At 39.5% G+C, this 27,173-nt stretch overlaps 1 protein-coding gene across 1 annotated transcript in view; it reads left to right on the top strand.

Moving 5' to 3' along the window:
* The window catches only part of MBTPS2 (membrane bound transcription factor peptidase, site 2), a 40,114-nt gene that overhangs the window by 5,548 nt on the left and 7,393 nt on the right, over nt 1-27,173 (top strand). Inside the window, exons 3-9 of the mRNA XM_068999410.1 lie at nt 1,412-1,550; nt 5,348-5,451; nt 7,867-7,994; nt 11,793-11,911; nt 12,762-12,942; nt 15,457-15,551; nt 17,791-17,986. Coding sequence (XP_068855511.1) covers nt 1,412-1,550; nt 5,348-5,451; nt 7,867-7,994; nt 11,793-11,911; nt 12,762-12,942; nt 15,457-15,551; nt 17,791-17,986 — 962 coding nt within the window. The remainder of the gene's footprint in view (nt 1-1,411; nt 1,551-5,347; nt 5,452-7,866; nt 7,995-11,792; nt 11,912-12,761; nt 12,943-15,456; nt 15,552-17,790; nt 17,987-27,173) is intronic.

The raw sequence follows: 27,173 nt of genomic DNA, 5'->3' as shown, positions 1-27,173 counted from the left end.
GAAGAGTACAGCTATTACGTGCCATACTGCATACAGAAGTAGATCTGAAAGCAGCTTCTCGGATCCTACATCACTTCCAATGCTGTACACTTAGCTTTCCCAATCACTAGAGTTTACAAAGTACTCAGAGACAGTTGTGTCCCTGCAGTTAGTTATTGCCCAGACTTTCAGCAATGATACCTGCTCAGAAGCACCTTGCTCACCTTCTGTCTTTTATCTGCCTGCACCTTTCCATGCTAAGGTTGCACAGTGCTGGGACTGGGTAGATAAGTAGGCTGGTTTAGTATGGATGTGCCTGGACTGGTTTAGAAAACTGTTGTTCAGTTGCCTTCCTAGCTTTACTTTGTATCTGCTCTGAAAATATAGAGTAAGGTTTGAATTTCTGTTCATTTCCTGTATTGCTACCCTCAGTGAGATAATAATAAAAGAGAGGTCTGCTTCATATTGGTTTCTCTAGTATGTAATGATTTTGTAATAATCGGTCTGAAATAGCTCTATATCAATTACAATTTTTAATGTGTATGATTTATTACAGTATAATGTTTCCACTAGTCTCTTTAATTAACATTACATGTTGCTTAAAATAAATCTACTAATTCCCAGTTAGTTCCATTAAGGATGATAAGAGAACACTTACAGTATTGTGAGAGGAAGGAGGACTGGTGGTGGAGTGTTTTAGTTATAAAAAAAAGTTATGACATCCTTCAACTATAGGACAGTGTAAAATAAGAATAATAATAATAATGCTGAATAAAAATTTGTCACTAGGTGGAGTGACATGAATTGAAATTATTTTCAACATTGATTTTAATGGAAAATAAATTGGCAAGAAGAACAATGTCGCTTAAGAAATTGGTGTTAGTGTGGTCTTGCGGTTGTACTTTTTAGTTGTTCTTTAAAACAGATTGTCTCATTTATTGTTCTTTAGCCCCTTTTATTGTTTGTGAAAAAGATGCAAAATGTACCAAAGAAGCTTATATATACAAGTACATAAGCTACCCCATCATTTGATCCAGGTCTCTAAGTATGTGATGGTGTGGTGCAACATGGCCAATTATATGTTCTTAGTTATGTTTATATATTCATATAAATTTAAATATTCATAGCTACAGACACGTATTGGGTAACTGAATAAAAGTATTTAAAATTGATCAGGATATGGTTTGGCTGTAAAACATTTATTAAACACAGAGAATATATGTTGTTAGTGTTATTACTATATATTATTGTTACTAGTTTCATCTAGTGTTTTTGTACTGGGTTGTTCATGAATTGTGGTTGCATCATGTAAGTTTTGCCCTGTGTTTTGTGTGCTAACTTGTGCTATAAAGCAGAGATTTATGTATCCAGAGATTATACCCTTTTTTTTTTTGAGGCTGTGCATTGTTGAACTATTTGCTTCTCTGTGTAGGTTCAGCATAGGAATGGTGTTTGGAATAGTTGCCATGTTTGGCTCTGTTATTCTGCTGGGAAAGACCCTGCTGCAAACGCTGACCCAGATGCTCACTGAGGCTCCGAAAGCTCAGAATGATCGAATGCTGCAAGTTGTGGTGAGTGTTCCCTCCTTGGGTCTTTCTTTGAGAGCTGTGAACAGATCTAAAGCAGCTTCTTTATGAGGTATAAGATGCTTAAATATTCCCATGCAAATAACCCAACTCCTGATGTTCATCTCCATGAAAATGTGCTGGTGTATTACCAGCCTTAAAAATGGGGGAGTGGGTATAGTAAAAGGGCAAATGAAAGCAAATGTGGAAGAGTTTATATTAAAAATTCTGAGGAGTGGGAATTGGATAGTAATTTTGAAAAGCCCTAAATTATAGTACTAAGAATATAAAACTGAGTTAAGAACTCACTTCCTGTGACCTGTGCAGTGTAGAGGCTCTAGTGACCCTAAAGTTTGCAGAGCTCATACATATTGACAAGAAAAGTTCTGTTTCTTTTAATACAATACAAAACAGCAGTGGAAAAGGAAAGAAGGGCAAAAAGCTTTGTGTGATAGTAGAAGCAAAGATTCATTAGTGATGAAGTATTTTTTTTTTCTTCAAGGACTTATGACTTAATTTACAATGTGAAATTTCAAGTGCTGCTTCTGGCAATATCTACGTAAAGTCTAATGATATATTTAATTGTTTTATGGACAATATATTGTATGGTTTTAGAATGGAATGTATTTCACAGGAGAGACTGCAAATGGTGTCTTTTTAATCTCTTCACAAGGCAGCAATGGAAGAACTGACATTGCCATACAACAGTTTTAACCTGGAAGGATTCCTAGTCACCTTTTTTATACCAAGAGTGCAGTCTGGCCAAAATGTATGGTCATTTTCCAGACATTCAGAAGATCTTACGGGATTACTCTTCCTTCTGCTACATGGCTTAGAGCAGAGGTGCCCAGCATGTTACTCTGTTTAAGTACTCAGCTATTCTAGTGAACAGAAGTTGAGAATTGTGTGCAGACAAAACAGACCTTCCTGTAAATGCTAAACTGACTTCATGCAGCTAGACTTACAAAATGGCATGAGTGCAGGAGGCCTGATTTAGCATGTTGCATAAACTCAGTGCCTTTGGATGGTTGGGTCCGTTCCACACAAGCAGGGTGAATGTAGAGAGTGCAGTATGTGTTGGCAAAAGCAGGCAGTGAGACCTGAGGGAGGACTGCTGTCACTGCCACTGCTGTCCCCTGTCCAGGGCCTGCTCCTGAATTACCTCCAGGGGCAGATAGGAGTGGGCAGTCTGTGCATCCAGGAGAGCACGAGCTGAAGATGAGACAGAAAATTTTGTAATTTACGTTACAACAGGATCTCTCCTAACCATTCTGGAGTAAGGAAAGCCTCCTTTACATCTTCATTTTCTAAGATCATTATATGGATCCATCCACTTTTGTGACACCAGAATAAAGTGGTCATTGACAATACATTGCTCTTTGGAGAAAACAACAGACACAACCAAAGTAAAGAATGACCCTTTGGAATGAATCTGGTGTGTGAACTAGAACAACGAAAGCAGAAAAGCAGGATGATGATCACAGTTCAATGTGGAATTATTCCTCTATGACTGCCTACTGGCAATATCACTGCATTCAAACCAAGGATTGACTGGCACTGAAAACAATTTAATTTATAGGGATAATGTAATGTCATGTGTGGGGATAACGTTACTTCTCCTAAGTTGAGTTGTGGTTCTCTTCCTTTCTTATCTCATTATTTCATTTCTGAATGGTCACAGTTGTATAATTTTGCCTTTAGCGAGTTTCAGTGTTCTTTTTAAGGGGAATGTGCTACTATAAATTGACACCAAAAAGAGACTTACATGGTTGGAAAGAGGTGAAGAACGACTTAGGAGGACCTTCTCATTTAAATTATTTACTTGTATTTGACTGCCTGGAAGAGAGCGAATTAGTTAAAAAAAACCAGCAAAACCCCACTTTTTCTTTTTAAACTTAATTTTAGCCTATGGCATAAACCTGTTTAGCCTTTAGCCTCTGGCTGTGGAGAGAGGGAGAAGCAGTTCTGATTATATCTTATTAAGATTTTTGTACACTTCCTATTTTGTTTAGTCATGTACTTGATTTAAAATACCTATCTATAGGTAACTGGGCTGTTTCTCTTCAGCTGCCCCCTCTTGGTTGCCTACTAACAAAAGTAGGAAAGAGGCAGATTAGTTATTAGCAAAGGATCTTCTTTTACTAAAGGCATTTCCAGAAGGCCATCAAATAGAAGACAGTGTGGTTTTTAACAAAATACTGCTATTGGTTTCAGAGCCCTTCATGAGAGGTAGCTTCTGTTTTAGGTGAATCTTAAAATAGCTTCTTTGACGTAAAGTCTGAAAGCATCTGGTGCTGTGTTCTAGCAGGCTGTAGTCATGGTGGAATTGAGATAGCAAGTCTTGCTGTTGCCATCTGTCCTCCTATAGCAGAGGCAACACCACTAAAGTGATGCATTAGTGCCACCAGCTGATGCTGTAGTTCAAGCAATGATGTTTAACAAATAAAGTGGAGCTGTCTTTCATACTGTGAGGTACCACAGTTGAGCCAGTTTAGGTAAATACCTTGGTCATGATCACACTCTGGACAGATTTGTGAGGTGATTAACATTAATGAATCCTTTCGAAGGATTTATTTTAGCTGGATTGTCTCCACAACCTTTTGTAAAGTTCTGCTGCATGGGTAGGTAAATGCATTTTACTGGGGAATGTACAGGACTGAACAAAGGTAGAATTCAACCTTTGTAGTTGGATATGCAGCCTTTTGTTTTCCACAAGGGTGGTTTTTACAGAGCTCTGTAGAGAGGCCAGGAATTTTTGCCCATAGCATCTCTTTTGTGAAACTGGATTGCAATTCAAGTTGTGTTCACATCAGTTGTTAGTGACTATACTGGAGTGCAGCCTGCCTAGAGTGGAAAAAGCTGTAGATCTGACAGGAGAAATGTCCTAGAGCAAGCAGCTAAGTGGCCTTATCATCCCACTGCAGCCCAGGAGCTGAGGGGGGATGGAACCAAACAGTATTGAAGGTCCATCAGGAGGAAGGAGGGGATGGGTCCTTATGCTTTGACTAGTGGCCACTTTGAAGCCTGTCTGGAAGCAGTTGGTGTCTCATGACAAGCACAGTGAAAGACCTGGGAGTGGTGGGAATCCACAGCAACAGGAGGAATATGAGGGGCCTGTGTATTGTGTCTTAGGTATATAAAAATAGTATACTCGTTTCAAAGTGGGGGTTTTTAAGGTTAAATTGCCATGTGTAGACTACCAAAACCTGAACAACAGATGAAAATTACCTTTTTCTTTTTGACCCTGTAAACTGGGATAATCTTGTGATTTGTATAGGGAGAGTGAAGGGAGACTGACTGTTCAGCTGTCAACTCATTTTTGAACTTTTCATGTTCATACTGTTTTAAGTGCCATAGAGTTTTTATTACTTTCTTCGGAAAGAAGGATCCTTTCTATAGTTACATGACTGGCTGCAGGAAATTAGAAACTAATGCTCACAGTGCCAAACCTGTTTCATTTGAGTGGAAGTCTGTGTACATTTTTATAAAATTCTGGAGCTTAATATAGAGTAGGACACATTTGGTCAGTGCTGTGGTGAATAAATAGGGCAGGGAGAGGGGCTTTTGTGCCCAGAGAGCTATTTAATGTTCATCAAAGAATATGTATTTAATCTATTTTAAAATACACCGAATAAGTTGGTAAAAGAGGTACAAACTGATAGTACTGCATGAGAACAGGCCCTGTTCTGTTGTGGGTCTGAATAAGATGAGTGAGAGCAGCAAGCTTAGGAGCAGAATGATTTGTCTTTGTACCTCTTGTTTTCCTCCTATGTTTTGTTTTGTTGTCATGCCCACATCAACAGGTGCCTGGTGTCAATTTGCCCGTCAGCCAGCTGACTTACTTCTTCTCTGCAATCCTCATCAGCGGTGTGATACATGAAGTCGGCCATGGGGTGGCAGCTATTCGGTAATACATCGCTTTTCTCCTGCTCTGACAACAAAGCCAAATATTCCAGAGCACTTACTCACCCGTGAATGTTGTTAGCACTGCTTTGTTTTATCCAGAGAGAGTGTGTAGTCTGTAATTCATAGCTTCCTTAGATTTGAAGTTTGGAAGGGTGTACAATTAAAGATAGAGTTTTAATACAGTGACTGTTGTACAGGTCATGAGAAAGGACTTTGGCTTTGCAAATATAGCATCAGGTTTAAAATATTATTTTTTTCATTTCTGCACCTGTGGCACTTAAAAAGAACTTGTGCTCTTGCACAGTGATACTTTAAAACAGATGCTTAATTGATTTGTTTAAGCATAGCTTATGAAACAGCATATGAACAGGTTGAAGCAGTAACTCAGTCAAATGTGACTTGCCCCTGTTAACCTCAGTGATGTATTAGTTTTGATCAAAGATTATATTTTTAACATCCTTAAGTGTGATAATTACTTCACAAAAGTTATTTGACAAGGTTAGTCATTACTGTTAAATGCCACTTCATCATAAGAAGGTTAAGCAGTGATTTCTGGGACTGATGGTGAGGTGTCCTCTGCATTTCTCCCTGACAGCATCGTTATCTGTCCTATTAGCATGAAGCCCTAAGTTGTTTCTCTGATTTTCCTGAGTGTAGGGAGTCACGACTGCTTTTTAACCCACATACTACGTTTTTTACAGCCCCAAGAGTTCTCTCTCAAAGAGGTGGTTTGGGACCCTCTGTGTTTCACATGCTCTGCTTGTGTTTCGGCTTTTTTCCCTCAAATATTCACAGGGAGTTTTCTGTGGAGGATGAACCTTTTGCTTATCCCATCACAGGAAAAAGCAACAAAATTTTCTTTCTATTACATGTTGCTGGCAGACTGCAGAGAAGCTAGGTGTTACTACAGAGCTCTTTTTAAGCAGAAGGAAAGAATAATTCTCGTATCCTAGTGGTGTGATATCTTTATTCAAGGTCTAGAGCAAAGACTTTGAATGTTCAATTTTGGGTTACGTTTTCGTCAAAAAATTGTTTCCCAGATATTTCCAGAGGAGAAATTAGTTGCTCCAATGTACGTTGGCAGCCAATGTTGCTGCTGCTGTTTTCTCCTTGACTTTTTTATTTTCCTCCTAGCACAGGTTGGGTCTATAGTGCTGTTACTGCAAATCCTCAGGGTTTCAACTTTACTAAAAAGCTGTGCTGTGGGCAAATTTTATTATTCTGGCAAATCACTTAGCCCTCCTGAAATGTAATACACTTTTGCCCACCTCAGTTCAAGAAAGCATTAGCTGTGAACCACAAGAGCTTAAATATTGGAGCCTTAGCTTAGTCAAGGCTTGTACCAAAAAAAGTCTTGTTTGTCTTCCCTGTGTATCTTCTACCCAAGTCATGAAATCCTGAATCGGCATTAAACTGCCTATTATTAATTGGTAGCATGGGATGAGTATTAGTGTGACTTAATTCTGAATAGATTGTATAATGCTTTGTCTACTTTTGGTGTATATACATATTAATAAACAAATGTGAATAAATAAAATGTTAGACCCAGTGTATTGTCTCAATAAAGATACGGGATTAGCTGATCTGTGCCTGGTTTGTCGTGGAACATGATTGTGCCATGCTTCTCTTAAGTCCCTTATGCAATTTCTAGCTTCAAAAAACCTTAATGTTTTTCAAAAATTAATTTGATTTTTCAAAAATTTAATTTTAAAAAAAAATTCAATTTAAAAGTAATTGCAAAACCCCTGAAAAAAAAAGATATTATCTGTATAATAGTGTCAGCTACAAATGTTTTTAAATAGAATCATAGAGTGTTAAGGTTTGGAAGGGCATTAGCATTTGTCCTTTTAACCTCTTGACTTGTTTTCATTTTTTCAGATGACATTTCCCTCATTTTTGTTAGTTTCCAATGTACTCTAAATTCCATTTAGGAGAAACAGAGGAATTAAAAATTCCAGAACTGTGGAAGTGTTTCTTTAAAAGGAAAGCAGTTTCTTCTTGCAAATATTTTTACATAGATGGGTTTGAAACTGCTTCCTATGAATTACCATTTTTTTTTACCTAAAAGAAAAATTATCCCAAACGTTGAAATATATCTTAACATGAAGGTTGGGTGGGTTTTTAAAAAGTATTTTATGTGTTTTTGTTACCAGGAGACAGAAAAGAAGTTGAACTTATCCTTTATGTTTTTACCAAACGTACAAACATATACTTCTTAGAAATGGCAAGTACTGCAGAAAACATCCTTTCATTTAATTATCTTTCAGTTACTGATAGTATCAAAAATAAATTAGTTTTATAATAAAATTTTAGTCATTCTTGTTGTCAAAAAATGTGTACTATGTAGAATCTCTTCCGTTTTTCTTTTGGTTTTTTTGCAGTTACACTACTTCATTTTTCTTTTCCTCTTTTTAAGAGAACAAGTACGATTTAATGGATTTGGGATTTTTATCTTCATTGTCTATCCTGGAGCATTTGTTGACCTCTTCACAACTCACTTGCAGCTGATATCTCCTGTCCAGCAGTTAAGGATATTTTGTGCAGGTAATAGTTTGTGCTTTTTTATTAAATCTTTGCTTAGCACCATTACTTATTCTAAGGCGTCATTTGTGAATCTTTGATTGAGTATTTAAGGTTTAGAATGAATAAGTACCAAAGCTTCTTTTTACCTAATGCTGATCCTTCTGTTCTGAACCTACATTGGCATCTCAGAAAGTCATTTAATCATTATTGTCCTTATTGAGCTGCTTTCTGGGCTAGAGATGTCAGTTTCTAGGATCTTAAGTGAGTACCAATTTCCTGTCATGAAGAACATTATTATATTCTAGATCCAATTCAGAATAGTCATGCATAAGAAATTCCAGTCGTGTGGTTGGGGAAAAAATGTGGTTTCTGATCTTCCTCTCATTAGAAAGAGCTGTTACACCAGGTGCAGGTCCTCTGTCTTTTTTGTTTGTGTATTGCTTGGGATATTTCTGCATATCATATGGCCTAAGTAGCAAAACCTTGGAGCACACAAGCTGGGAAATACTCAGCAAGAATGGTGGTATGAGACCAGGACTTCCTATCACAGGTCAACATCCTTGAGCAATTCACTACCATTTTCTGCAGTAGGAGCAATCTAATTTTCAGTAGTACTGTGAGTGGTTTTCACTGACCTGTGAGTTGTGTTATTGTACAGGTCACCGTGTTTTTATGTTGCCATCAGGAGGAAATAAAGGTTAAACCACAAACATCCAAAGAGAATCATACCTTGTGGCTCCAGATAATCTCCAGATATTTTTGAATTGATGTTTTTTGGTCTCTGGCTACTGGAATTAGAGCCTGGTTGCTGTGAAAAGTCAAACTGAGACTGTATTGTTCTGCCTGAACCACTTGTATGATTATTTCTATAGACAAAGGTGGTTCCCAAAGAACTGAAATAGAGATAGAAAAGTTATCATCTTGGTTTAGTTCTTGATACTGATGTTTTTCTGTTGCAGGGCACAGTAGGCTGGCAGCCAGCCTGTTGTAATGTTTAGATACCAACATTGTTTCTTGGCTATTGTATCTAAAACAACATATAGAGGGTGGACATACAGAACCCTTTAGAAAGCATGTTTTCAAGCTTTCATAAATCAAGTAAATAATTACAAATGTTAGGTAAGTAAATATATCTGCATTCCAAATATCCCAATCAATAAAAATCATTCACTACAATAGGCTACCTTTTATGAAGCCCTGTTAATCTATTTCCATTTCCATCTGCTGTCAACAGAACTGAAAGAAAAGGCATTCTGAATTTCAGAAGGGGTTGATGTAGTGCGTTGAACCTGAGTTGATAGATTCCTGAGACATTATCAGAAAAAATAGAATTCTAAGCTGTAATAGAAAGTAATTGTTTGCATGTTTGATGACAAGCAAACACCTATAATAATTTTTCATGTTTCTTGGGAAACCTGAAATAGGGGAATACAAGGCAGGAGCAAACGTTGCAAGACTGGTTAGCATGAATGGCTTGTTTTCAGTTAGGTGTAACAAATAAGTGCATTGTTTTACAGTTTATGATAGATATGTTTCAGAACTAGGATGTTTGATAATGGTAAAATGTGATATTCAGTAAACGACTGAATTTGGTTTTATTTGTCAGAACTGTTGGATGAACCTATTCCTGGTGTTCAGAAATTTGAATTTAGAGAGACATGCTCTCAGATTTTTGTATGGCAGCTATGTAACAGAGCTAGACTAGAGGCCAATACCAAACAGTCTTTTTGCAGTCCAGCCATAGTCTGGAGATTAAAAAAATATATTTGTTGTACAGCAGAGGGCATCATGAGTTCAAGAACAGGAAATGAGTGTTCTTGTAAGACTTGTGATATTTATAGTTATATATATATAATTATATATAATTCCATGCCTGCTAGATAGATGAAAACTGATTCTGTGCAGCACTTTCTTGTAATTAGTTCAAATATATGTATTATTTTCTGAGATAATTTTTAATACATTTCATCTTGTCTTTAACAGGAGTTAAATAATTTGTTTTTGTTTTTTTTTTTAATTAATAGTTAATTATTTTGAGGTTTTTTAGGTAGGGTTGTGTAAAGTGTCCCTTTTAAATGTAAGAAATTAGGTATCTGAGAATGAGGCTGTTTTAGCAAGATGAAGTTGAAGGTAAACTGAGCAATGTGCCTCTACAGGTATTCTCATTTTGAGCATTTTTCTGTGGATCACCTGGGATGAGTTTGAAACCTTTCTATCTCAGACATTTTGCTGTATTTTACACAGCAAATGGTGTCGATTTTGGTAGCAAGGCCCATGTTTCCTAGATGTTTGAAAGTATTCCTTGTTACTCTCTAGCAGTTCCATCACCTCTTTTTTATTACTACTGTTTTAAGGATTGGGGTTTTTTCAGTTTATTCTGTGTAGCAGCCACACTGGTGAAGGGAATTTTGTTTCATTTTACATTTTTGTCTTTTGTTAAGCTGAAAAAATATTTTTAAGATAAAAAGGTTAAAACAATAAAGTTAAAATATTTACTCACTACTACTGGATTTTTTGCACATAAATGTGTCTGTGTGAAATAAGGAGAACTGATTACAAAAACATTTCCTCTATCTGAGTTCCTTTCCATGAGATACAATTAAAACCATAGAAAGAAATAACTTTAAGAAGCATTTACTATGGAACTGGCAACAAATCCTTACTTCAAGAATTCCAGAAATGTCTCTCATTTTTGCAGCATTAGAAGTGTAAAAGAAGACCAGATGAGAGGTAGAGATAGACAAGGGAGATAAGTCTGCCATATGCTATGATGTCTGTGTTAAATACACTGCAAAAAAGATTGAATATATTTTTAAATATATTTACTTCAATTCCTGCCCTGTAACTGCACTGTAAATATAGAATTGAATAAACTCCTCTTAACAAGATGAAGCACTGTAAGAAGGAAATAAAGACTCTTCAACATTGAAAAGTTTTCCTGCATTGTTCATACAAAAGTGTTTGTCCGAGAACACAGACTAAATGAGAAAATTTGTGTGGTGCTGAATGTGGAAAGCCATAAAGCTTTGATGGTGAACGCCAACTGTGTCCTATGATAGTGGCTCATTGCTTCCTATGGAGAACCACATACTGTAAAGATGGCAATTGCAAATATGTTCCTCAAAATGTTGTGTCAGGAAATGCTGATTGTACAACTTAGTTTCTTGATGGGGCTTTAGGTCCATATTTTCTTGTAGAAGAAGCCTTTTTTTCAAATAATTTTTTAAATTCGTTTGGCACATATACATGTAATAATTTTAATTTAAATAATGTAGATTACCATCACAAATACTAAATTGCAAGTAAATTTCAGACATCTTGCTCTCTAGGACAAACAGTATGTATTCAAAAATAAGCCCATTTATTGAGATTCTTAAATTCAACAGTTTATTGTGGTAGAAGGTAACACGTAATACATTTCATTCTGTATTTTAATAATTGATTCAGAAGCCCAGTTTTTCTTCTGGGTACACTGCCCTCTGATACTTAGAAATGTAGTGGTACATGAAATCTCATCCTGGTGGAGTGACACCTTAGAAATGGACGTACTGCTCCCCTGTCTTTTTTCATAGTATAATTCTCAGTGGCTTAGAGGTTTCTCTGAAACTCCCTTACAATGTGCCATCATAGAAGCTAAAGTTTGTAAAGTAATCTGTGTACTCTTCTTTTATGCCTATGTTCACAAATTAACTTTTCATTCATTCTTACAGTAATTATTTCAGGAAAGTTAATTAGAAGGCAGCTGTAGGACCATTTCAAAACCAGTTTTTTGTTATTAGTGTTTATTTAGAAACTTTTTTTTTTTTGCCTTCTTTTTAGGGGTATGGCATAATTTTGTTCTTGCTGTTGCAAGTTTCATGGTTTTGTTTCTGCTGCCGGCCATTCTTTTCCCTTTCTATTACACGGGTGTTGGGGCACTTGTCACTGAGGTCGCAGAGGTAAGAGAGATATTTGCTGTTTCCATATTATATGCTTTGTGAACTGAAATGTACCTGTATCTCTTAATGTCACAATCAGATTTGGTCAGTGCAGCACTTTGCAGAATCTAATATATTGAACTTCTTGCTGTAAGTTTTCTTCTCAGTCTCATGTATTTTAGTATCAGTAAATAAAGGAACATGGTGTGAATAATGATAGACTAATCAGCATACTATAAAACTGTTGAGACATTTGAGATGAGTTTGCAGGTTTATTTCTGGGGATTTTTTTATCTCTTTTTCAGTATTGGCACAAAGCAAATCTACCAGAAACTGCATTATCACTCCAGTTACTGCTATCTGGTTTTAATGTTAAAGATTATTTTGAGCTGATTTCCTTATTTGGTCAGCTGCAAGCAAAGTAGAGATAGACTTCTGGGATTCTGGAAAGGAATGATTTTTTTTCTGACTTAATCAAATACAGCACAGTTGAATAGCAGAACTGAAATGATCCTTCTTGGATCTGAAAGTCAACTGATAAAACTTGGGAGAAAGTGACATTTATTATGTAATATTACCTTTGAAAGTATTGGTACACCTGCTTTCTTGAAAAGTTCAGAGTATTAATTTAAGTTACTTGAACTTAATATGTTATGATTTTTCTTACCATTTTAACCTGTATGAAAATAATTACTGAAATTTTAAGATATCTCCAGGATACTTGGAGACTGCCCTTTCCCTCCCATTTCCCTCTATTTCCCACCATTTTTTAGTGTCTTAACCTAAAGATTTGATAGTATTCAGTGGAACTGTAAACAAATCCTTGTGGTTTTAACTATAGTAATATGACTGACTTCACGGTTTTTTTCAGGATTCACCTGCCAATGGACCGAGAGGTCTTTTTGTGGGAGACCTTGTCACTAACCTACAAGATTGCCCAGTTTATAATGTGGAAGACTGGAATTCCTGTCTGGGAGACATTTCAGAGAAGTCACAGGTCGGCTACTGTGTAAGTGCAGCCACCCTACAGCAATTAAGCTTTCCAGCTAGAGGTATGACTTAAGGTGCTCTCCTCATTATTTTATATATTAATTAATTTATATTTTAATTTTATCATGTCTTAAAGACTATTTTGGATTTAGAATTTGTTATTGGGGTCAGATTTCTTGTAAGTGAAGTCTGCTGTCCTGTTTTAAGCAGTTACCAATGTGCCATCCTGTTTTGTGAAAACTGAAAGTGAGGGAAGGCTAGATAGAGGAATTTCTCTTGTCTTTCAGTCATCCTGTACAAATATCCTGTATGATCTGAATAATTAAAATTTGCTTCTTCAGGATATTGCTGAACTTGGTTCTCAGCAGTAGTACAATTATCTCTTACCTCCTCTAAGTTCTGTTAAATGGATCAACTAAGTGATCTTTTGCAGATGTAAATTCCACGTGTTACCTCACAGCTTTGATCAGCATGATGTTGCAAATTGTATGGTTTAACCCAATGATGTGCTTTATTATGGCCACTTCTTCAGATATGTCTCCCTATAGGGTTTTATGTCATTGCCCATAAACTCAGTTTTGTCTGGATTGCTCATACTGCTTCTGGAAGTCAGTCTACTTCCTTCTGTTTCCATTTATACGTTAGAGTGCTTGTTGCTGTAAGGGCTTACCCCCAAGAAACCAAAAAAAAGAGCTGGACTAAACTAGAACAATAATAAACAAAAATCGAGTAGAACAAAAAAGAACAGTCAAGTTAAATTGACTGAGTATCTTGTGACATGCCCTGAAACTCTCTAAAGTTTCTTTCCTGAAAGCATTCATGGAAACTGAATTCCAAAGGTAAGGGGCTGTTGCTGAGCAAAATCTTTATTATGCTGTTCAGAGCTTTAAAATTAAATTTAAAACTGCATTAAAAACTGCATTAAAATTAATTTAAAACTGCATTTTTCCATCATACTGGAAATAAACAGCAGGTCAGGCAACTCGACTGTCCATGGTTTTGATGCACCATAGTCCTTTTGTGAGGCTGAAAAAGTAATTTTTTTTTTTAGTACGTAAAGAAAGTGATCTTATAGCTGGTACTAAGATAAATATTTAAACTGGAAACTAGTGGAGTATGGGTAAGAACCTGCTTTTAGAGATCTGACAGTTTGGATTATGCTCCTGAAGAGGAGGGCAACTTTGGCACCTGCTTGCAGCTGGGCAGGGATGGAAAGAGCCAATTCTGAGATGCTGTAGGTATATATATCCTCAGATTCTGCTGTTCTCTGAAGTGCAGTTTTGGAGTCCTGGGTAATAAAACTGCATATTCTGCAGATGAACCAGTCCCATTTAGATTGACATACTAGAGGCTTAATGCTGGATACTCAATATTGCTTCCAAGCCTGGTTGCTGTGTTGTGTTAGCAGCACAATGTCCTCACTGCTGCCTTCTAATCAGACCAGTCTGTCTACATTTTTGGAGTCATAAGCCTCCAGCAGTGAGAAATATTCCTCTGAAATTAAAAGAACTCTGGTCTCCAGCAGTTGTCATTTGTCAAAATCTTGACAGTTCACAACTTGACATAAATACAGAGTATTGATAAAAATGTATATAGCAAATGGACTCCATCTAGTTGACCATAAAACAAATGGAGAGTGAACTATCTGAGTATGAAGCTAGAGAAAAAACAGTGCCCTAAGGATCTTCTTGAAATTAAAAAAAAAAAAAAAAAAAAAAAAAGAAATGTTTTCAATGTAGTTTATAAGGAAACTAATATCATGGTCATTCACTATTCAAAAATATATGTGGTTTCTTAGCCTCAGGGTACTTGAAAAAAGGTTTGTACAGTACAGTGCTTGCACCTGTAAGCCCCAGGCATACAGCTCCCTGTCAGTGGACTGCAGGTTATGCAGGGATAAATCAGCAACCAGTATCCCAGGCTTGATGTGCTTAAGGAAGAGACTGCAGTTGCTGTGATACAGATCCTTACTGTGACCATTCTTCTGTGTGTGTGTGTCTGTTTAAGCTGTTGTTGGACAGTAAGTTAGGCTTAATTCACTTAAAGAGCATATGTACAAAGGTTCTTTACCAAGTTAAATCATGGTTTAAAACATCACTTATTCATTGCTGCAGCCTTCAAGGCTTGGAAAGCTTTCAGAATCTGAGTCTTGTAAAGGCTTTCATGATTTAAAAAGTATGTTTTGAGTCTCGGCCATTTCCATAGCCAGCCAGTAAAATCTGTACAGTAGTAACTAACAAATTTCTATTCCAAACATTGGTGTAGGTTAGGGGCAATGGATATAAAAGTGTTTTGCAACTTGTAATGCTCAAAACATTGCAGTGCTAGATCCCCAGTATCTCAAGGAGATTCATTAAGGTGAAAAAATCAGTATGTGACATGATTGAAATCATGTAACATTCACACATATTGGTGGTGAAGCTTTATTTTTAGTTGTGACTGAGCCTCAGCTAGGCTGTATGAATTACTGTAATTCTTGGAGGCCATAGGATGATTGTTTTACTTCATTCAGAGACTAATTTTTTTCAGGAAGTTACTATAATACTGATTATTTGCTCTATGCCTATGTTCTTTAGTTTACAGAAGACTTGATGGCACAGTTGAATGTTGTAGTAACAACAGCCTCACAGACATTTGCTTTTCATACAGCAATAAGTTGGACAGCCATCTGGTAAGTTACTTAAACTGCTAATTCTCTTTGGTAAATCTAAATTTCTTTATATTAAGTAAGAAATATTTACTGACACTTAGGCAGCATACTCAAGAATATCTACAGTTTGTAATAAAGGTATACATGTATATGATTCTCCCAATTACAGCTTAAAAAACCACAAAATATTAGTTTTGATTTTTCCCATAGTCAAACAGGGGGTCTCTGGAAGAATCATAAAAAATCTTAGACACCTCATTTCTTTAGGCAGAAGATCACTTCAGTCATTTTCAGTATTCTGGATGCACAATACTGGTGAGAAAAAACAGCTTTTGAGAAGAAGGCAAAATTGCTTTTTTTGGTGTTTCAGTCTTTAAAGGTATTGAGCACTACAGGGAAAGCAAAGCCCTGGACTATCAGTTCAGTTATTTTGTCTGAAGCCAGCAGTGCTACTCCCTAAATTAAAATAAAAACATGCAGGAGAAGGTCCTAGAGATTTCCCAGTTTCTCAAAATAAGGGGCCATACTTGAATATTTTTTCACCATGTTGATGTTCTTGTCACATAGAAACGTAAAGTTTCTCTGTAGGATTTTGACTTAGTCCCTTATAAAAGGGTTTAGCATCGTTCCAGTGCCTAAAGGGGCTACAAGAAAGCTGGAGAGAGACTTTTCACAGGGGCATGTAGTGATAGGACAAGTGGGAATGTCTTTAAACTGAAAGAGGGCAGGTTTAGATTAGATATTAGGAAGAAATCCTTTACTGTGAGGGTGGTGAGGCACTGGCACAGGTTGCCCAGAGAAGCTGTGGATGCCCCATTCCTGGAAGTGTTCAAGACCAGGCTGGATGGAGCTCTGAGCAGCATGGTCTAGGGAAAGGTGTCCCTGCCCATGACTGGAGTTGGAATGAGGTATCTTCAAGGTCCCTTCCTACCCAAGCCATTCTATGAGTCTATGAAAATACAGAAATGTTTGTTAAAATACATGTTCCATACTGACAGTGATGGAATATTTCTGTTCATTCTCTTTACAAGCAAAAGAGTACAAGAATCAACTGTGTAAACTTTTCTACATGTACCAGTTTATTATTCTTCTGAACTCTAGTGATAAACATCTGAAGAAATTCAAATAAATTTGTTCCAAATCTAGTATGTTTACAGTTTCTACAGTGGTAAACTTCCCACTCCAGGGTGTTTTTGTGGTACTTAACCACTAAGAATTGAACACATTCCAGCAATTCATTGGAAATATGGCAGTGGCAGCAAGATTTGCTACATCACTATCCCTTTGAGCCTTGGCATTCTTAAGCTCATAGCTGCCACTTATGGACAGAGGAGAAATAAAAACATTCAGTAGCCTGAGACCTTGTGGCTTTCAAGTGCCCTTAGACTGGCTGTGAGTTTTTGAAAAATTATTTTAAATGGTCTTTGCAAGCTATGCAGCAGTTTTTGAAGTGTGTGTTCTCCCTCTCACTAGATTAGAAGGAGTTTGTGTCGAGGTTAATGGTGAGGGTCTGACACTCATGCATTTATGAGGAGTGCAATGATCAGGCTGAGAAGGTAGAAATGACTTTTTTTTTTCCTCCTAAGACAAACAGTAGATTAGGATTCCTTGCTTCTATTTTTACAACAAAAGGAAAAGTGTCACTGAGATTTTACAAGAGACGTGAAGGGGAAAACTAATTTCCTGTTCCCTTCTGCTGTACTGTCTTTGGCCTGTGGGGAGCAAGAAAGATCTGGTCTGTCAGACTTACAGAGTGAAAGAGTGTTACAGGCAGGGGTTGGAGCACAGCACTGCATTGAACATCCTGTGTTCATATTAGTTGAGAACGGTTTCTTAGCTATCACTCACCTGGTAGATTTGTTGGTTTCTTTGCTAAAATTTCAGCTTGAACAGGTAAGTTACTAGGATGTTGATACAGGCTCTGTCCTTTAGAAATCACTGAACTATGTTTAGATGCCATGATTTTTTGTTGTGCATGTGTGTATCTTTCTAGAAATTCTAGTTTGCTTTTATTTTGGTATATGTATACACCCTCCCTTCCACATTGCACAAAATATGGAATGACTGATTGAATATGTATCAGGTAGAGATTCTTCAGGATCTGACAACAAAAAACTAGGAAAAAATCAGATTTCGGCACTTCATGGGCTTATATCAGTGAGGCATGTCTTTGCTTTAAAAAGGCATATGTAGTTCCTTTTATTTTGATCTGTTGGAAAATACCTTTACCTTTCATAATCCTTTTAAATGCCCTTTGCAGTATGCCTGTCTGCCAGCACGAAAAGTTATTGAAGCCAGCAAGGTTTGTCGAACCAACGTGGACTGCCATAAGGACTTTGTTCCAAGCTTTTGTGTAACTCCTTCTTTGGAGAACCAAACAAGGCTAATTAGGGTAAAGCATCCACCCCATATTGACATGCTCTATGTAGGACACCCCATGCATCTTCAGTACACAGGTTGGTATTATTTATTGGAAGTTTTGCAAAAACAATCTCTGATATGGTTTTCTTTGCCTGGCTGCTTAAGCAAGGTCTTGGAGTGCTTCTTAGTTGATTTGTTTGAAGCAGAATGCATTATTGTTACAGCCAGTGGAGAGACATGGACTACTCAGGCCTAAAATGAAATGTGCACAGTGTAATGTGTTACAAAGGTAATAGAAACCATGTGTGGTATGAGATGGTTGTTTTTTCAGAGAAGTATGAAAGGGCTATTTCTAGAATAGATCTTATTCAGGTTAGTAATAGGAACCAGGTACCTGCATTTTCCTAACACATAAATGTCTCAAAATGCTGTTGTAAAACCTGTAGGGCACCTTGCTCCAACACCTTGCCTGGAATTTTAGAATGACTGCTTAAATCATACCTAATAACCAAGTATCTGCGACAGATTGCCGTGACTACTGAGCCACAAGTGTTTTCACAACAGAGTTTTTTCCTTATTTATTTTTTCATTTGACTGCTCTAAATTAAATAACATACAACATTTGCCAATACATTTGTTCCGGTTTGGCCAAATTTAGAAATATATCCTCTGAGAGAAGGCACAACTACCCCTTCCCCCCCCCCCAGGTTCGGGAAAAAATGGAGTTTTTGTTGGTGTTTGCTCCTGAACAGTAATTCTGCAAAAGAATTGAACCTGCCGGTCTTTCAGAAGTTGAAAAAGAATGTTGCTACATTTAAAGTGGTAGTTCTTCTTGAAGAAGTTACTTGGTGAAAATACTGTTTGCATACATGTAGGAATGTAATTGTGAGGTGATTTACCCTTGGAATTCTGCATAGAATGTATTAATTGGAAAGCTAAAAGCTTGATTATATTACCAACTTCACTGCAAATGCAATCTGTGCTCTGTGTTCCCTTTGGAAAAACACCAGACCTAAAATGATAGGACCATGGCTTGGGTAGCAGGCAGTCACTGTACAATCGTAGAGTTTCATGGATTCCAATGGAACAACTAAATATTTCAGACTTAGCTTTGCACTGTACAATACTGACTGGGGCCAACCGGTTTGGTGTGCTTTTTTTTTTTTTTTCAAATGTGACTGATCAGAATGTGGTAACTGTTTTCTAGTTAAAATAAAAAATAATTTCTTCCACTACTGTGTGAGCTTTGAAATAGGAATATGTTTTGTAGTGAAATGAAATGCCTTATTCTTTAGTGTGATCTTTCTGCCTGCAGGAAGCATTTCTTTTTAGAGTAGTGCTACATTTAACACTCAACACGATACAGGAATTGTAGTACTAGTGTGTACTATGACTTTATTTTCTCTATAAATGTCACTAAAGTAATGTTTGAATAACATTCTAAGATTATGCATGTATTATTTTCTGCTTAGGCTTGTATTGTTGTCATGTTAGTCCTGATTTATGGAGAAACAGTAATTATTTTGTATTTTCGTTTGAAGATAACTTCCAGATAACATATTTTTTTTTAAAATGTGTATCCATGTTAGCTACTTAGAAATAGCCTCTACAGTTTATTTCTGTTAAATCTTTCCGTTGTCTCAAATTAAAGTATACTAGGAAAAATATTTTTTGTTGATATGGAGGCTATATATAGCACTTGTTTCCAGTATTTAAAAAATAGCAAAACTGTAAAGAATTATAATCCTAAATGCTAAAACAGAAAAATGATTAGGAGTGCATGTTGTTTGGGACAGACACATTGATTAATGCTTTTAATTAGCATTCTTTCTGTAAAAAGTATCTAATGTTAACCAATATAAATTCATACTGTCGGTTTAATACACATGTATTAAGTCTTTTAAACTTTTCTTATTGCAGCCCAGTTATGCTCTAGAGGCTCTTCCTGTGTTGGACAGTTGATATGTAAGGTTGAAGTGGAGGGCCCTGTCGGTACTGCCATGCAAATTTGCAGTGTTTCTTCTTTATTACGTATGAGGGGTTTTATTCCCTCTTGTCATTTCTAATACTGCAACATTTTTGCTTCCTTCTCCAGCCCTTGTTGGTTGGGAAGAGTCTGGTGACTTAAGATTTGTGTTGGGAATTCATACTACTTGAGGAAACATTATATCCCTGAGTGTTATTCTTGTCCATCGTGGACCAAAACCTGTAAGATTTCCTTCATGAAAAGAAGACAGAATTTACCTAGAAGATAATTTCCTCAAGATGGACCAGTTTCCTACTTCTGTTGTATCCGAGTCTTCTGAAAAAAAAAGCCACTTCCTGGCTTTGGGGATGCTTATGAGCAGCAGCAGCCATAACCCATGATGAAGGTCTTTCTGGTACAGCCTGTTCTCTCAGCATTTCCATGCTTGTTATTGCTGAGGATGGTCCTTCTTTGCTTTTAACCCATGTTTAAAGGGTTACACATACAGTTCTTCTGGAGACCACACAGAAATTACTCATGCCATGCTGTCTGTCTCTTCCACAGCATACATGCCCCTTCCCCCACAAAGAAGTTTGGAATAGCTCTTTGGTCAACCTAGTCTTCAAGTCACTTCTAATTAAAATTGTATCTGTTGTGAATTCTTCTCAATATTTGCCAACACCATCTAGCATTAGCCAACAAAAGAAATGTTATTTCCAGGTCAAAGAATTGTTTAATTAGAGTGGGAAAACAATGACTGTTTTCTCTCACCCACGCTCATTGCTGTTCACCTCTTCCCAGCAGTGTCTTTTTGAAGACAAGCCTGGAGACCATAATTTCTGTAATTCTTTTGTTATTCTTCAGAGGACAAATTCATCTACTGCCATTAGGTTTGGTCCATTACAACCAGTAAATGTCTTGCCTCATGTTACAGTCTCTAGAGCTCAGTCCAGCAACTTCCTGAAGAGTTTCTTTGTGTTTGAAGCTTGCTTCAGCTGTAAGGTTTGGAGTTTAGATCCATGTCTAGTGGCTGTCAGTGACAACAGTTTATTGTAACAAAATGGGAAGAAGATCAGTGATCCATTCTCAATGTAGGCATAACTCCAGGCTCAGGATGGTGACTTGGTAGTGGCCATGAGGTGTTTGTCAAGAGGCAGTCAAGCTTTGAACTACAGTATTTTGCAGTGTATGTCTTTTGAAACCTTTGAATACACTGGGTGCCTCAGCCATTTTCCTATTTTGGCTCATGAAAAGGAGTTTTGATCAGATGTTCTGATATCAGCCTTCAACTTGTCAAGTTTGCTTTGGATATCACTTGACCTGTGCGTACAGACAAACTGGGTAATGTGAGGCTGGAGAGCAGCCCCACAGAAAGACATCTGAGTGTCTTGGTAAGCAGCAAGCTGAACGTGAGCCAGCAGTGCCCTGGCAGCCAGGAGGGTCAGCTGTGTCCTGGGGTGCATCAGGGACAGCATTGTCAGCCAGGCCAGGGAGGGGCTTGTCCTGCTCTGCTCTGCACTGGGGCAGCCTCACCTCGAGTGCTGGGGGCAGTTTTGGCTGCCACAATATAAGAGAGATGTAAAAGCCATTAGAGACCCTCCAAAGGAGGGCTACGAAGATGGTGAAGAGTCTAGACAGGAAACCATTTGAGGAGCACCTGAGGTCACTTGGCTTCCTCAGCCTGGAGGAAACCTCATCATGGTCTACAACCTCACGAGGGGAAGTGGAGGGGCAGGCACTGATCTCTTCTCTCTAGTGAACAGTGACAGGACCCCAGGAAATGGGCTGAAACTGTGCCAGGGGAGGTTTAGGTCAGATATCAGGAAAAGGTTCTTCACCCAGAAGGGGGTCAGGCAGTGCAACAGGCTCCCCAGGGAAGTGGTCATGGCACCAATCTTAACAGAGTTCAAGTAGCTTTTGGACAATGCTCTCAGGCACATGGTGTGACTCTTGGGAATGTCCTGTGTAGGGCCAGGAGTTGGATTTCATGATCCTTGTGAGTCCCTTCCAACTCTGGATATTCTGATACTGTGGAAATACTTGTGTGAAAACTCTCCCTTTTATTCAGACAAAAGACCCAATCCCTGAAGCTGTTGGTCATGTTTCTGTCAGCCCAACCCCTACCCTGGCAGGCCCCCTTCAGCTTTGTCTGGAGGGCTGGGCCAGCAGGTTTGGGGGTAGAGGGGGCTGTTTCTGTTGTGGCTGGGGCTGGGCAGTTTCCACAGCTGCTGAAGGGCAGCCGAGGAGGGGCAGGGGAAGGACAGCTCAGGGATCAGATGTGTGAGTTTCTTAGGGCTACTACAGTGGCAGACCAGGTTCAGGTGAACTGGGCTGACTGTCTGAGCATGCGATTAGGCCGGTGCGTTCCTGCTGATCTCCAGAGAGACGCCTGTGGAGAGAGGAGGTGGCTAAGCTGCAGGTGAGACACAGGGACTCCTGCACAGCAGGGCCCAGAGCTGGCAGGGCTCACCGCTGCACACCTTGGCCAAGGCACCACCAAGCAGGGATATTCCTCCAGGCAGATGCCAATGCATCTCTTGCTTTCTAGAGCAATATCACCCCTCACTCTTTTTCGTCCTGACTTTGTTTTGCTTCTGCCTGACGCTCATGCAAGCTATTCTTGTCCAGGCAGGCTCAGTTCGAGCAAACACTGACTCCAGTCCAAGTAGGCTCCCCAAGAGAAGACCCAGAAATTAAGAGGCCAGTTAAAGCTGCTGACAGCTGCAGAAGCCTCAGAGGAGTTTTTCGACCAACCACTAACTTGCTGCTGCACAGCAGCCTGACTAGAAATGCTTTGTGGCTGTGAGCTGCCTTTGAAGGATGCAGGAGCTGTGGGGGGATCTGTGACTCACCGTTTTCTCTCACACCACCAGCAGATTGCGAGAGAACACATCAGTATCCCAGCTGGCACGGCAACCAGGACTATCACTATGCCTATCATACAGCCTGCTCCACGACAGAAAATACTTTTGATGTGCTCACGGGCATTAGGAACTTGTTTGGTCATTTCTCCAGCCTTTTCTGCAAGAGCAATTCAAAATGTTAGCCTGTCATCTGCCAGTTAACCACTGGTGAACTTGCAGCACGTTTGATATCACCAGAATGTTCTCTTGTTTTCTCCCCAGGGCTGGTCCTGGAGGCACACTCCCACCCCCTGGGGACAGGTTGTCCCTCAAACAGAGCTCAAATGGTCAGGAGGAGAGCACAGTGGGGAGCACTGCTGCTTGGCCAGTCACTGCTTTGACAAAAACTCATCAGGCAGTTCCACCTGTAACTCTCCCTCTCTGGGCCAGCTCCCACACCCCAACGGGATGGAGTCAGGCCCTCACAGGAGACACTTAAAGCTTGCTCTCCCTGTCTGCCTTTTCTCCAGCATGGGCACCCCTTGCAGCCGCTCGCAGGTTTCAGGATGTGTCTCACCATAAGGGATCCCAGCAGGACTGCTCAGTACCTGACTGCTTTGAGTCTGCTTGAGGAGGTTCAGCAGCTTTCTCATTCTGTTTTTCTCCAGACTTTGGCAGCACTGCCAAAAAGTAGACACAGGTAAAGCCTCAGCATGGCTCAGGCATGGAGGATGCAGGAGGATGGGGAGGTTCCCTCTAGCTTCCCTGCCCAATATGCAAGTCAGAACACTGATCTGGACCTCAGCTCATGAGAGGGATCCTGCTTGGGGCTACCTTTGTGCTTTGGCCATCTAGGTACTCAGGGCAAGCTGTGGGATGAAGCTACAGAGGGAGCTACGTTTGTGCAAGAGTCCTGTTTCTCATTGTCCCTGTAATGGGATCCAGGTATCTTGAACCCAACACACTTTCAGCTTAGTTGCTGATGTGACATGCAAGAGTAGGCACTGGGGAAAGAGCCTGCTGCCACACAGCCGTCCTGTGCTGACCACAGGACAGCAATTACCTGGCCATGCCAGTGGCTGGCATCGGCCTTGGAATGAGCAACTTGCATTTCTTATGGAAGGAAGATTAAAAGGTAAATGTATCTTCCTCCAACTAACTTACCTGTGGGATTCCGCATCTGTTTGATGACTGAAGATTTCAGCAAGCCATCTTAAAGAAAATTGCTCATTACTAAGATATTGACACATTGGTGATAATTATTCTTTCAAAGGAAGGAACATTGAGAATTTACCTGCTCCAGGCTCGCCCAAGGGCTCCAAACCATCTTTCTGCCAAGCTGCCAGAGAATCAGCTAGAGAGTCAGCTAGGAGCAAGCACAGAGAAATGTTTCCATTGCATGTTGGGATCTTCTGCTTTTGTATACAGAAGCACTGGATGGGGGGTCAGGTAACAACATGGGAGCCAGATGTCAGTGGATTGCCAGAGCTGCAGAGGAGGACCCAGGCACCTCTGAGCTGGCAGCTCAGCACTCTTTAAACACAATGTGCAACACCCCTGGAGGAGAGATGGACTTGGGACTCTGTTAGCAGGAGAGCACTTATACAGAGAAAACCCTTAGTAAAGCACTGGAGGAAAAACCATCTTCTTGGTGAGAAGACCCCACTTGCCCATGAAAGGCTGCACCAGTGCTGGCTGCTTACCTGCTTCCTGTGATTTCTGTGGAGCATAGGTGGCAGCCCCAGGATGCAGGACCATCCGGAGGATGAGAAGGGAGAGGAAAAGACGGTGGACAGGCGCCATGATCCCCTTTCCATCACGCTGCTGCTGCAGTCAGGGATGGGGGCTGAGCAGTTGGTTCTTAGGGCCAGTGCAGTGCCATGGGGCTCTGTGACCTCATGGCCCCTGCAGTCAGGGCACGGCTGTGTGGGGATCGTATTCAGGGAGCAGGGCTGTGTGGGGCTGGCACTCAGGGTGCTTATGGACAGCTGCTGGAGCCCCCTGGGGCTGTGTGACCTCATGGCCCTGGAATGAGCAGGCAGCCAGGGTGGGGCTGTGTGGGGATGGAACTCAGGGTGCTCCTGGGAAGCTGCCCTCCCAGGTAGGGGAGCACATCCCATAGGGCAGCTCCACCCACGGGCTGGGACACAGCCTCCCCACAGCAGGATCAAGTACACCTTCTACAAGTTTGCAGACAATGCCAAGCTGAGTGGTGCGGTTGGCACACCTGAAGGATGGGAAGCCATCCAGAGGAACCTGAGCGCAAGCTTGAAAAGAACCCTCATGAGGTTCCGTAAGACCAAGTACAAGGTCCTGCACCTGCACTCAGGCAAGCCCCTGTGTCAAGCTGCAGAAGGCTGTGGTGTCTGCTTGGTTAACCAGTGTAATTTTTAAAATAAGGCTAAATGAGTATTTTAATAAAATACTGCATTTAGTTGAGTAATTTTGTGTGTAGAATAGATGTAAGGGAAAAATACTGTATCTTTGGGGCTTTTTTTGTGGTTCAACTATATTTTTACTGTCATAGCTTGATCCTAAATGCTGCTAGACAAACACATAGAATGTTTCAAAGAACTTTGCAGTTGTATCTCTTATAATCCGTGGCTCATCATACAGGCTTTCTTCTATAAAGAGATTAGATACAATGAAGAAATTCTTCAGTAAATATGGTGAGGCACTGAAACACATTGCCCATAGAAATGGTGGATGCCCCGTCCCTGGTAGTGTTCAAGGCAAGGCTAGATGGGGCTTTGACCAACCTGGTCTAGTGGAATATGTTCCTGCCTGTGACAGGGAGGTTGGAACAAGATGATGTTTAAGGTCCCTTCCTACCCAGATCATTCTATGATTCTGTGATTGACTTGGATACCTCGGACTTTATGATCTGGGTAGTGTCCAGGGTTTCTGTCTGTTGTGTTCTTCACTCAGTTGTCCAACAGATTTATTTTCTCCCAGTTCCCTTAAATGAAAGGTTGGTCTTAAGCTTTAAGAAAAAATATGACTTTCAAGCACACTGGCAATTTTAATACTGAAAAGTTCTCTGCTTGTTGCCACACCAAACCTGTTCTTTTTTCGGTTCTCCTTGCTATCCATGTCTTTCCAACCCATAGTGTGTTTGCTGGCTGGACTTATCAGAAGGGCATCTGCTAACAGAAGTAAATGTCTTTATGTGACCAAATGGACCAGTTCTCTGCCTTATGTGACTTTAGAACTACTTTCCCTCACCTCTGTTGCTGTGTCCTTGAATTCTTTATCGAACCTGAAGAAATCTGATCTCACTCTTAAGAAAGATATACTTAGCACTTTTGGTATGTTCTGTTCCCTGTGTTCTCTTAGCCTATGGTTAAAATTTCTCTAAGGGTCAGTTAAACTGTTCCTTTCCCAAGGGATGTTTGTATTGAGTGGGGTTTGATCTCTTGCCTTCAAATATCTCTGTGGAGGTATGTATTTCTTATGGCTATAACTTTTCTCCACGTAAGTAGGGAAAATTCAGGCCATTGTGGCTGGCAACTCACATCTAAAGTTGTACTTTAAAGACAGCAAGAGTATTGGTGGTACTGTGCAAGTTTATTATCAAGGTGATTTTCTAATTCTGCATCAATTTACCCTAACCTCTTCCTTCTGGGGATTAGACTCCTCTGTGCCTTCCTTTTAGTAGGAAAGGTGTCTTTCCTGCAGCTGTCACAGAGGGTTTCAAACAGTCCTTGGTGCTGGCAGACTCAGACTGCTACCCAGATGGAACAGCCCTTTACTAACAAAGTGCCTTCTGGCAGGTCTCAAACCACCACACTTTCCTTGAAGAATCTCTCAGAAACATTTGACATGCAGTCAACTAAGGTTCATGTACACCTTCAAGGAACAGTGTGTACAGCAATAAAGTATTTCAAGATCCTGTGGTCCTCAACACTGCAATTTTCCAGTCACTATTTTTAAGAAGGATGGCAAGTCCCCCCTCCCAGGTTTTTAAGTTGCACCAAGTTCTATCTTGAAGTCACTTATCATCTGAACACAGAAGAGAAGCCAATTATGCACTGGCTGACTGGTGTTGTGTGATGCAGCTGTGCATTCCCTTGTAGCCTTTGCTTTCTCAGAGGGACTCCACAATTCTGCTCCCCATCTCCCCTACTCCTGTACACCATGAGCTTGTCCTTAGGTTAGGGAGATCTTCTGCAGGTACTGCAAGGGAAGATTTTTCTGGCCTTCAGAGAAAATACACGTGTGCAACCACAGTATGCATGTGGACTGCATATGTTGAAAAAGTCTGGTAACATTTATAATCTTTTTTCTTTGAAAAGTACTGGAATCGCACAGTGGGGTCTTTATGACTAAAGATGCCTCTGAAAATATGTATTTTAGATCTAGTTTTACTGAAATACTAACTGTGCTTTGTGTAGTGCCTTTACTGTGATAGTGACCATGTTTAAGAAAAATGTAACGGCTGCACTCTTGTAAAAACAAAAAAAACCAAGCAAA

Source organism: Aphelocoma coerulescens, chromosome 1 (assembly GCF_041296385.1).
Source record: "Aphelocoma coerulescens isolate FSJ_1873_10779 chromosome 1, UR_Acoe_1.0, whole genome shotgun sequence".
NCBI lineage: Eukaryota > Metazoa > Chordata > Aves > Passeriformes > Corvidae > Aphelocoma > Aphelocoma coerulescens.
The sequence above is the reverse complement of the archived record's forward strand: the minus strand, read 5'-3'. Positions and strand labels throughout refer to the sequence as shown.